Source organism: Malurus melanocephalus, unplaced genomic scaffold (assembly GCF_030028575.1).
Source record: "Malurus melanocephalus ecotype Western Australia unplaced genomic scaffold, MMel_1.1 scaffold_251, whole genome shotgun sequence".
NCBI lineage: Eukaryota > Metazoa > Chordata > Aves > Passeriformes > Maluridae > Malurus > Malurus melanocephalus.
Genome location: NW_026623483.1, coordinates 836,421 through 848,612, shown reverse-complemented (window position 1 = coordinate 848,612; position 12,192 = coordinate 836,421). Strand labels below are relative to the sequence as shown.

Sequence of the window (12,192 nt, the reverse complement as noted above, 5' to 3'; positions counted from 1 at the left end):
ATTCAAAGCTCACTGCTATTTCTCCCAGCACCAAGAGCTGCCTTCTCYTGGGCACCAGCCCAGAGCCTGGTGTGAGTCTGCAGTTTGTCCTACGCAATCAGTATGACTTTTCTTGGAATCACCAGCCTAAATTTCTGAACATTTATTTTAAAGCAATTCTGGCTGAAGTAGGAGCAGTTGAAGAAAGATCCTCTYACTGCCATACAAACCATGCTTGTTTCAGCATAACTTAGGGTGGAGGAGCAGCTCACCTCTATCAGCTTAACAATATTGACATGGTCCAGCTTCTTTAGGATGGCTATTTCCTGATAGATTCTGTCCAGGGGTGCCATGGGCTTGGACTGCTCTCCGGAGGATGCTTTGGAGCCTCTGGGAGGAGGCCGACCTGCAGGATGACAGCACAGTGAAAAATTCCTCAGGTGGCAGCAGCACCTGCACACAGGGTGAGCAGCCTCGGCCCCTGTGCAAACATCTCAGCTGCTCTGGAGCATCTCATCACCTTGTCCTCATCCCCGAGCACTGCAGCCTCCCACCTGGAGCTGAGATCTCCAAGCCCCACTCAGATCAGTGGCTCCCAGCTTTCCAGAGGGGTCTGGGGCATCCCATGACCTGGCCACTGGAGCCAGGAGCTGTCCCAGGTGTAGAAGGTTCCTCCTCAAAAAAGGAGGGGAACTGCCCTGCCTAGCTTTCAGTGTTTAATCAGGCTTCATAAATTGTGAACATGGAAGAGTCACCACTTCAAAGAGACTCACAAAAATCAGAGCCAGAAGTCTAATTATCGAGTGTGTTGAATTTCCCCGCGGCTGTATCTGCCCCCTCCCCACCCATTGCATTTTAACCAGCTCCCAACTACATGGGCAGCTTCACAGCAGRCCAAGTTCTGCACTCCTTGCAGACAGTGTTCCTACAGAGAGATCTGGCTTAGCACAACAGGCAGATCTCCAAATGTGAGATACCCACGTGGAAATCCATACTGTTTCAAGAGCTTCTTTTTGGAGAGGACTTTCATAGCCTGGAGGAAGAAGAAAAAGCAGTGTTAGACCTGAACAAGAGCTGAAGAGCTGATTGCTGTCACCTGGGAGTGACCTGGGCCTCAGGGACCTGGCCCAGGGCTGCTCCTCAGCCCAGAGAAGGGTCCTGATTAGTGGTGGCCACAATAGATAGACACTGACCCCTTAGGCTTTGCTAAAACCACTGCTAACCATTTGTTCCATTAATTTTCCCCTGTTGAAAAATTATTTTCAACTGGAAAAAGAAGCCCATTTTCCTTATTTGGGGCAGCAACTTGAGGGCAGAGGTGGGTTCCTCTAGCTGACCCACTGTTTTGGATGATGTTATGGCCATGCTCCAGATCAGAGCCACTTCAAGGCTGTTCCACCTTATGTTTTGTCTTGTCAGGGGGTGTAGGAAGCAAACTGAACTCAGGCAGCTGAGGGGTGGGAGGAGATCAGGGTAATTTTTCCTGCCATCCAGTGGCAAAAGGCAATCTGAATTTAATAAACAGTCTCTGTGCCTCCATCTGCTCTGTGCATTAATAACCTTTTGGAGGGCCACTCAAACCCCCTGAGTGGCCCAGCAGATGAGTATTTAATGAGAAACCAGCTCATGGTACAATTTGCTTAGGAAAACAGTCTGTGCTTGCAGGAGCTGGGATGGTCACTCACTCCATCCCCCAGCCTAAGCAGTTACTCCTATTAATAAAGCATCCAATATGTAATTCACCCTGGAGTGATCCCTACACAATCTAWCTAACCAAGGAGTCCTGCAGGACACAGCCAAATGCCAGGAATTTTGCATTAATACTACCCAGGCAGGCTCTCTGCACTCTACCTGTTTATAACTGTTTATAAATGCCAGGAACAGGTCACCAAACCCATTCCAGTGAGCTCTTTCCCAAGCTGATTTTCCTGGCAACGATGGYACCACATGCCCCAGCATCCCCATCTGCCATCAGTGCTCCCGCTGCAGCCAGGTTCATGGATTGCTGTTTTTGGCACTGACCCAGTGAAATCCTCTGGATTTGCACCCGTGTAACTGAGAAGACACTGCTGCATCTCAATCCTGCCTGACAGCTCCAAACCAACTGTTGGAAAGCATGGTTTAGAGAGACAGACTCAGAAGTGCTTATCTTTGCCTTAGCACAGCTCTGTGTCCAACAGAGGCAGCCAAATGACTCATGGTCTGCTGAAAGAGGATCCAAGAAGTGCACAACCACCTCCAAATACGGCCAGGACCAAGCCTGGAGGACTTCCTACGCTCCCCACTTTTATCTCTCCATAATGAAAATTTATGAGAAACATCAAAGGAATCGGTGCATCCATTTCTCCTTCAACCACTGCCAACCCAGGAGGAGAAGGCTCCTCTTGCTCCAATCCCATCTYGAGTCCTTGCTGCCTTCTGGCAAGGAGCTTTAGAAAAAGGAAAAAATAGAAGATGCAATTTGCTGCTGAAAGCTCCCAAGCTGCATCAGTGCTTGGGAACCTCAGCCTGAGGAACTGAGCTRTTTCCACCAGCTGTGCCCACATCAGGACAGTCCTTCCCAGGAGAGGCTGGAGGGAGCAGGGAGGAACAGAGAGGAACAATAGCTAAGATGAGAATTGYTCTCAGGGACAGAAAGGGAGGAACAGAAGCTATTGCTGTCACCCAAACTCCTTGAAGGACACTTGAGTGGCAGYGGAGGTTACTGCATCATAGGTGGGTTGACTGCAAACCACCACCACTGCTGGGGAAGAAGCACCAGGATGTGCCTACACCAGCTTTGAATCACCAGAATCTGTGATGGCAGAAGAGAGGATGGGTCCCACTGTGCTGACAAACAGGGACGAAAAGCAAAGTTCATCGTGCTGCAGAGCAGAGCCACTTAATTGTCACAAGAGCACCRAGGAGGGCACGTGGTTGTGAAGCCTCACTTTAATTACAGCGTGCTGGCAGGACCAGGCTTTCTCCTCAACTGTGGCTGCTGTAATGGGAGTATCTCCGGGATGCTCCAGCAAACCTCTCCTTCCAGGCTCACACGCACTCCAGAGCCAAAGACATTTGTACTCACAGGCAGAGCTAATTACCCAGATAATGCCTTTCTGATAAAGAACCAGCTCAGAGCCAAGCTGAGGGATTTTCCCTTTGCACAGGCTCAAGTGTTGTTCCAGCCTCCTCAGGAAAAAAGGGAGCCTGGAGATTTCCTCCACACATCCTCCTCCCAACTATTCACACGTGGACACRGGTCTTGACATTTCCTTTTGAGAAGCAGCAGGAACCATGTGCTTTTCTCTGACGTGTGTTTATTATCTAAGTTTACTGCTCCATTYCTATCAGCCTTACAGCTGGGAACCACAGGGAAGCTGCCTGAGGGAAAGGAGATCCCCGACTCATGTAGAGCAGGAATGCCGGGACACAGCAGCTTTCACAACAGCGAGACCACAAGCTGGGGGTAATGACAACTGCAAAATGGCCATTAGTTTTGGGAGGGAAGGGTGACAGAGTGTTGGAGCCAAAGGAACTCATCACCTGTCCTTTGTGATGCTCTCACAGCACTGAGAATGCACATTTGCTAAGGGAGAGACTTGTGCTGCAAAGGCAAAAGCCCGTGAAGAGTCAATGCCTGCAGCTCCCAGGGGAGTGGGATGCTGCTCAGAGGTCCCCACTAACCCCCCTGTGCTTGAGGGCACACTGGGAATGCTGAACAGACCAGAGTGTTTCCAGCCCCTCCTCACCTCTCTTGCCTGACAATWACATCCCTCAGACAAAGTGGCTGAGAGGGAAGCTCTGCTGGGAGAGAGGAGTGCTATGAACTGAAGGAAAATCCTAAACCAGACAGACTAAGCTGCCAACAGCCTTAAAATCCTGCCCCTGCATTTGTCACCTTTTGTCCCATCAGCAGAGTTCCATCACCGCCTGTGTCACTGCAGCCAGGATGCCCTCCCGAGGATCCTGCTCTCCCCCTGGGTGGCCCAGCCCCTCATCTCATCAGCCCATAGCCCTGSAGCACGGGGTGCTAGAGCCAGCCAGAGATCACTTCCCTGCTCCTCAGCACTGCAGAGCTGGCAGAGGTTCAGCAGCTGTTATGTGAGCAAGAGGCTGAGAAATGCAGGAGCTGTGCCTTCCCTTCCCGCCTGGATGGCGACCAGAGTGGGTTCTCCAGGGGCTGCAAAGTTCAAGGCTTGTGCTGGCCACCTTCTCAGCAGCAGCCCTTTGTTCAGCCACTGCTTTCAGAAACTTGGAAGGAATTTCTCCCCGTGCCTGAGACTTGGTAGGAAACAGCTCTCCATGCAAAGGTTGTTAGGTACAAACAGAGGCAGAGAGCACAATCACACAAATCTTGTTTCTTAGGAAACAAGATTAAAGAAAGAGAATAAAAAAAAAAAGAAAAATCCACTGACAAGCTAAACACTATTGCCTTATTCCATCAGTAGCATAACAAATGCCCATCATCACCACTTCTCTTTGCAAGCTGATTTAGAGATTGAAAATAGGAGGAAGACATGACCTGAGGCATCAAAGAATCAAATTCCATCAGCACAATGACTCCAATCTAGATCTCTGCCTGGGCACATTTTGCCTTTGCTTTTTTATTTGCTGCTTTTTTCACAGAACTTGGCTTTGTTTTTTTCCCCTAGTCACCRTCAAAGAATCTCCTTCAAAGTGAGACACTGAAACCTTTCCAGTGCAAAGCGCTCCTTGGCAGAGCCCCTCAGAAGCTGCTGCAACAGCTCCRTGTGCCTCAGGAGCAGCAGGGTCCCCTGCTCTGGCAGCCAGCTCTGCTTTCCAGTGGGGTGTCCTCCCTGGAGGGAGCACTGGGGCACATCCCTGGTACTGGAATTCCAGTTTCCATGGTGTAACACATTCCCTGCATCCCCTGGTGTGAGCCAGCACACTTTTACAGCCCTCTCAGGCACTGCAGGTGCTCACAGCAACCAAGAGCAAAGCTCTTAGAAGCACTCTCATCTTTAATGGAAGGTGAAAAMCCCACAAAGTAAACACAACTTATCTACATTTCTTCCCAAATGTGGAGATTGAATTTTTTTCTTAAGTGGTTTTCCTAGTTCTAGGCCAGATCCAAACTCATTAAAGCAGCAGCAATAATTCCTTTTGCTTTGACAGGAGCTATATTCAGTTCTTGTACCTACAAATTCTGCCTCTTTGAAGGGAGCTAGCAAAGTTTCCCACATCTCAGCAAGAATCAGKACCCACATTCTAAATAATACCAAAAAATAAATGTTTTCCTGCTTTCTTTACAATGTTGGTCCTTGTTTTTGCAGAACACCTGCTTAAAGACAGTAAAGAAGGCTGCAACACCCTGCCCTCCTGCTAAACCACTGCAAATGTAAATCAGTTATAGAACCAGCATATCACAGAATGGTTTGGGTTGGAAGGGACTTCAAAGATCATCAATTCCAGCTCCCTGCCATGGGCAAGGACACCTTCCACTAGATCAGAGTGCTCCACACCCTGTCCAACCTGGCCTTGCTCACTAAAGGCCAACCAAGGGCTGATTCCCTCCAGCTACCTCTTACTGCTTTTCCTCACTGAGCCTCCAGAGCTACATTTGGGGAGAAACAAATACACAGCAAAGGACCTTCACAACTATTAGAATCACAATTACTTCTGTTAACTGCTGGTAAGAGGCATTACTGCTGACCAGCCCAGGCTGGGGAGGATAAGCAGGGCAGGATGGAAGCTGTGTCAGCTCTGGTAGAGCACGAGGGTCAGGCACTGCAGGCAGGTGAGGAGCTCAGCAGCCATGAGCCAGTTATGCAATTGGCACTGTTTCCCTGCAGCTTCACAAAGCCTGCCAGCTCCCGAGCTGGTTTAATGTCTTGGAAAAGCGGAGGTGTCCCCATCACGGCTTGCCCTCCTGGAAAACACACACCAGGGGTGCCAGGCGTGTGACAGCAGCTGGGGAAGGGGACAGCTCCCCCTGCCCCAGCCCAGAGGGGAACAAGGYCATGGGACACAGAGCTCAGCCTTGTGTAGCAGCGCAGCTGCTCCTCTCACACACACCACAGGCACACACAGCAGGCTCTGCCCTGCTCCCATCGCTCCACACCCCCCAGCATCACCTGCACAGCCCCAGGAACCCAGCTGGGACCCAGCTCAACCCCAAAAGAACAGTGTGGCAAAGCCAAGAGCACACCCCTGCAGTGCTGGTGCCCAGGGGTCTGCATGCCCTGCCCAGCTCACACAGCTCCCAGRCACGGAGCCCCTCCCTGGTGCAGCACCTTTAAAGTGTTTGCTTAGATTAGAAACCGAGATTAAGTGGGGATTAACTAACACACACCAGGCTCACCTGCACACAGGCTTTCACTTTTGGTTTTGATGTAACCAGYTAAATCTACATCCATGGAGTTAATCTGCACCCCAAACAGGGACAGGAACGAAGCAGGCAATGCTGTCCTAAACCCAGCTCTCTCCTGCTGAGCTGTGACAGCTGCCCTGCCCACCCTGGACAGCTCAATGGGATTCTCTGAACAAAAGGGCAGTGTCAAAATGTAAGGATTACAATTTTCAAAGGAAAAATACTTTCAGCTGGAAAKAAACATGATTTATGGATGCAATGCATTCCCATTCTGTGCTAGTGGCCCTGGAATGCCTGTTCTGGTGGGACAGATGGATCAGGGAAGCCAGGGCTGGCACCATCACTCTCTGCAGAACAAACCATCCTGCTGCAGGGCATGGCAGGGAGGATTTGGAGGGCAGCAGAGAAAGGGARCCTTTGGAAACAGCTCTGGTGCAGCTGTGAGTCAGCTTGGAAAGAACAGGAGATGGAAAGAATTGTGGATCCTTTCCTTGGCCAGCTCCAGGGCACCTTGTCCAGATTTTTGTCTCATCTCTTCCATCCTTCATTTCAAGACATTCCTGCTGCAGTTTCATGCTGGCTGGCAGTGCAAAAGGGCTAAGGAATACCCACWGGCTTACAATTCCCACCTGACTCTTTCAACCTTGGGTGCCACAGGTAAATCCAAAAGTAAGGGAGGAAAAAGTAGCTGGGGAAAAGTGGGGAATGAGAATGCTTTACATTCCACAATATATACTTATTGTGCTTTGTCCCAAGGCCAGCAGGGCCAGGGAGTAGCACAGAGACTGCCTGGGTGCACTGCTGGGCCCATTGTCACCCACCTGAGGCCACTCCACAGCAGGACCACAGCCAGACTCCCTCACCAAATGCAGCTCTGTCAGGGCTGTGTTGGGCTCAGGTTCAACAGCACTGCAACCACACAGCTCTGCTCAGCACATTCCCACCATGGCATACATCAGGAACTGCTGGAAGCTCTTTCCAGAAGCCTCTAGGCACAGCCACACATAGCAAGGCAGTTTTACTTCCTTCCAGCTCCTGCTCTCAGCCTGAGCTAAACAAGCCACAGGGCAAGCCCGGGGACATGAGCACATCTGCAGGCAGATTTCACAGGAATCCCAGCTGGGATGGTTGGGATTCACCTGCCTCTGAAAGAGGAGGCACAAAGCAAGAGCCTTCAGCATGAGCAGCCTCTTGGAATATGAAATTCTCYRACTCTRGCTTTGTTAAAACCCAAKATTTGCCTTCTGCCTTGCATCCTGCACCTCATACACCTCATGTCAGTGAGGCCTCTTTCAGTGCCCCCAACATCCCCCGAAGGGATAAAATGCAGGGAGCCCAGCACTGACCAGCCAGACCACGCCGTTCAGCATTTTTCTGAGAAACGCCCCCATTCCCTTACAAAACACGCCTGCTCATTCCAGGCCAGGCTTCCCAGGCACAGCAGGTGCTGAATACCACCACCCACATGCCTCTAATTTCAGGTGACCTGCTTCATAGCTAGAAAATGCCAAGGCAAATCAGCCACACGCTTCTGCAGCCTGCCTGTTACATAAGGCACGCAGCCGGTCCCCTCCCGCGCAGCGGCTCCGTGCCCAGCGGGAGCTTCAGCGCCTTGCAAGCCACCAAAATCAGGAGTACACATGCTGAAAGCAGCCAGGTAGAGAGCACCCAGCTCGCAGGGGGTGAGCAGCAGCAGCCAAGAGGAGCAGAGGAGAGGCACACTTACATAATACTTGTCGTCATTCTCGTTGTAGGCCAGTTTCACAACGCCATAGGAACCCTAAAAATAAACAGGAATTGCACGGTAAGTTCAGTAGCTTCACCTCATCTTCTCCCTGCTCCAGGTTGGTAGACCACCAAAAACAACTCCAAGGCCCCAGGCCATGCTGAGCCCTGGGCAGCGTGCAGGTGCTGTGACCCCGCAGCAAGGCTGTACATTCTGACAGCTCTGTTGGATCAATGGGGCACTGGAGCAATATCAGTGTCTGGAGGAGCTGAGTGTTAGCYCATCACCTCCTGCCCTGAGCTAAAGCCATTGTGTCTGTTGAACCCAAACATGGGTGGGGAGCAGACAGAATAATTTGCAAGCAGATTTTTTGGTGTAAATTTGGAAATTCTGGACGGACACCTTTCCTGTATTCCTGCACAAGACAATTTTCATCACAATGAAAATCTGCCTCTTGTCAGCAAATGGATTTCRGTGATGACCTGCCTTCCACCACCCACGTGTGGCCCAGGCAGATGCAGACCTGGACTGCTGCTGTAACCACAGCTCCAGGGACAGCCTGAAGCCAAGCTCCATCCAAACTGCTGTTTTTTCACAGTTCCATGTAAACACTGGTTTTAAACAAGTGAGACATGACACCATGACCAAGTATCGCCCCTGCCAGATGCCTGCTCAATAAATGAGTGGGATGAACATTAGAGCCTTCAAAACACTTCTCTTGAATTCACTGAGAGTTGAAATAAGGTCAGAGGAAACCCATGAGCGATCTGGCTGATCCAGAAACACACCAGGTCCAGCATACCCTCTACCAACCTCACAGTGCCCCTCTGCTCGCTGTAACCCACAGGGAAGGAGGCAGGGACAAATCCACCAGAGAGAAGGTCTTAAATCTCTGCTAAAATCATACAAAAGTCCTAAGTGGGTCTGGAGCTGTGTGTGAGTTTGGGATGGCATCTGCCCTGMCAGCAGTGGTACTTCCAGCCCTACTCCCCGCCTGCCAGCAGCCAAATGTGCAACCCATGGCACAGATGGTGGGGTGCCATCCCTCAGCCTGGGGCCGCTTGTTTTGGAGGCATTTGGGCTAATGAAACTTCTGGTGAAGGTCTGCAGCTCAGAGTGCAGCCCCCCTGGACTGCAGTGTTCCAACTGCAGAGGCAGGCACGCTTCCAGACAGCAGCACTGCTCGTGGGCCCATGTGCAGCGGTGGCAAAAGGCCAAATGTGCAGGTGTCTGAGCAGGTCACCAGCCCAGATCTCCAAACAACTTTAGAGAAATCTCTTCTGAATTATTGTGCMGCTTTTAAAAGTGCACTGGAGTTAAACAAGCATTTCACATGACATGAAAACTTCAACTAGTCTGATGGGGACCAAACATCTTACTTGGTTTTCTTTTGTTTTTTAGTTTTCCTTATTGTGTTGTATTAATGCATCAAAGGTTGTTAATGTTTCATTTGGCAAACAAACACCCTGGAAGGGAGCCAGCTTAACCACCTTCTGAGGGAAGMAAAATATATTTAGATTTCAAAGGAAGTAACTCCACTGTGACCTTGAACGAAACTTACTCAATCTCACAAGGAAAAAAAGCCCCGAATACAAAACCCCTAAACCAAACACAACTTGCAAGGAGACTTGGTCAGGAAGATCCCTTGGGCTGGTGCAGCCTTTGACCCCTGCGCATGAGTGTGAAACAGGCTGGTGTGACCAACATGAGCCCCAGTACGTACCTTGCCTATTTCGCTCTGCAGCTTGTACTGGTTTAATTGCACACAGTCCTGCAGATCAAAAGGAGAACATAATTAGAGTATTGGTAAAGGAAATGACTTTGAATCAGGTTCAAGTAGCGGCAGAGTGCTAAATAATTAAAGACTTAATCTTACTTAAACTGGTGTATGTTACACTATAAGCACTGCTTTTTTTGTTTTCACAATTCAGGATAAAATAATTATGGGTTGAATTCTGATTCTGGTTGTGCTGCTGTAAAACCCCCCCAATTTCCCAACATTACTGTAGGTTCTGCTGTCCGGGGGTCTGACAGCAGCCCTTGCCCTGTTTACATTAACCCTCTCTACTGGACTGTGCTCAGTACCGGGCAGGAAAACCCCTGTCCCAGCTTCCTGGGGCTTTCCTGGCCTGGCCAGGACCCACCCCAGGGTCACAGCATGAGCCTGTGCCCTTCCCAACATCAGCCTGGCAAAGACAGGGACACTCAGTGGCTGTGCACCACTGGCTGTGGCTGCACCCACTGGAGCCCTCACCTGGATCCTGGGCTGCTCCTCCAGGAGAGCACACGGAGCCAAGCTCCTTTGCTAAGTCAATGGATTCCCTGATCTGGTAGCTGATCTGGTATTTGCTGAMATAAATCACCCCAGAGCAGGTCTGATCTCTGCTGGTGAGGAATCCAGCACTGGGGTTTTGATAACGGGGTGCTGAGCTCCTCCATAGACCAGGAGCCACCAAGGGGGGAAAACGAGGAACAGATCCAAGCAGCCACCTGATGTCAAACCCACCCTTCCTTAAGCCCTGCACTGTCTGAAGGAAAACCTTTCCCCAGCAGCAGCGGGGAGGGGTTCTGTGGGGGCCAGCACAGCACACACTGTGTGCAGAGCCAAGCTCCTGGCAAAGAGATGGAGAGCTTGTGCTGGGATCTCTGCAGTGCTGGCAGCAGGCAAGAGCAGGCTGCAGTGGAGTTTGCCTTGGTCCTTACTGAATGCAGCCCTGAACTGCATTGCAGGGGACGGAAGAACCCCAGACTCAGTGGGGTGAGGAAAGGGAGGAGTTTCCAACCCCAGGACATGGTGTGGACTGAGCTTTAAATGGGACACTCTTCCCCAGMCAGCATTTTTGAACATTTCTCCCCAGGATTGCCAAGCACTAAAGCAGGCTGGAAATTCATGGCCAGCTTCTAAACTTCCTTGGGAAAAAAAAAAAAGCTGATACAAAACATGCAGACAGGTAAATTAGCTTTCCCATAAACTTCAAATAGTCCTGCCATCTACAGAAGCAGCACCACAACACAAAAGCAGAGCCAGATGCCTTTGGCCCATTTGTAAGAACAGGGGGTGTAAAATGCCCCARGCAGCATTCCATTCCCACCCACAGCAACACTCCTCTGCCTCTCAGGACCCAGCASGGATGTGGGAGATGGTAATTTTGACTTTTCCCCATCACCAACCAGAACACATTCCTAATGCTCCTAACTCAAGAGATCATCACAATAAAGAGTAAAGAAATGGGGGACTGATGACTTTTAAAGCCCACAAGCAGTGCCTTGTCAGGAATACAAGGAATGGTATAAATCTTGATCTTGTTGCCAGGGAAGGAAGTTTTTTCCACCTCCCTGACAGGGAAGAGCAGCCAGCTGTGAGTAATGGGGCCATAGAAGTGTATTAACTGCTGCTTGAAAAGCGCATATCTTTCCAAAGGTAAAAAACAATCCATCAGAACCAGGAGCACCAAGAGAGGAGACTGCATGACCCAGCAAAAGCCCATACAAAAGATATAAGGCACGAGGACCCAGAAAGGACTGCCCTCCCCAAAGGAGGGGGCAGCACGCAGGAACCCAGGGTATGGACACGTGGAACACAAAATCCCCCACAAACACTGCGCCAGCAGATTCACTTCCCAGTGTGAGGCTGTGCTTTGTGTGGTGGTGATTTTCACAAATTCAGCAGGAACACTTTCTTGGTGATGTCTCCYGTCCTGGTTTCCCTGTGCTCAGCTTTGTACCCCTCGACTCATCCTGTGAAAACTGCAATGCTGCAGAGGGGAGAACTCCCACTGGACAGGCTGGGACAGGCAGGAAAAGTGACCATTCCTCCAAGAAAGCCTCCAACCACCTCACATCTCCTGGTCTTCAAACCAGCAAGCTTGCAGAGAACAGGTCTGACTACCAGGCCTCCTCCCTGGGCAGGGATCACTCGCAGGAGCAGATCCAGCCTTTCACGTGCAGCCACCGCCTCTTTGCTCTGCACTCAGTACCTTGTTTCAAACCAAGGTGGCATCTCTGAAGCACCAAGTGCTTCTTGCTCACACAGTGCCAAGGAAGCCATGGGGGCATCTTTTCCCACCCTCCAGAAGGAGCAGAGCCCTTTGTGTGGGATGCAGTCCATCCATCCATCCATCCATCCATCCATCCATCCATCCATCCATCCATCCATCCATCCATCCATCCATCC

General features: G+C 50.6%; 1 protein-coding gene across 1 annotated transcript in view; it reads right to left on the bottom strand.

Annotated features, from left to right (window-relative positions):
* Positions 1-12,192, bottom strand: part of CAMKK1 (calcium/calmodulin dependent protein kinase kinase 1) — a 92,910-nt gene that overhangs the window by 35,390 nt on the left and 45,328 nt on the right. The window contains exons 3-6 of the mRNA XM_057375492.1: positions 9,742-9,789; positions 8,019-8,072; positions 961-1,012; positions 252-385 (exon numbers count right to left, since the gene is read on the bottom strand). Of these exons, the coding sequence (XP_057231475.1) occupies positions 252-385; positions 961-1,012; positions 8,019-8,072; positions 9,742-9,789 (288 nt within the window). The remainder of the gene's footprint in view (positions 1-251; positions 386-960; positions 1,013-8,018; positions 8,073-9,741; positions 9,790-12,192) is intronic.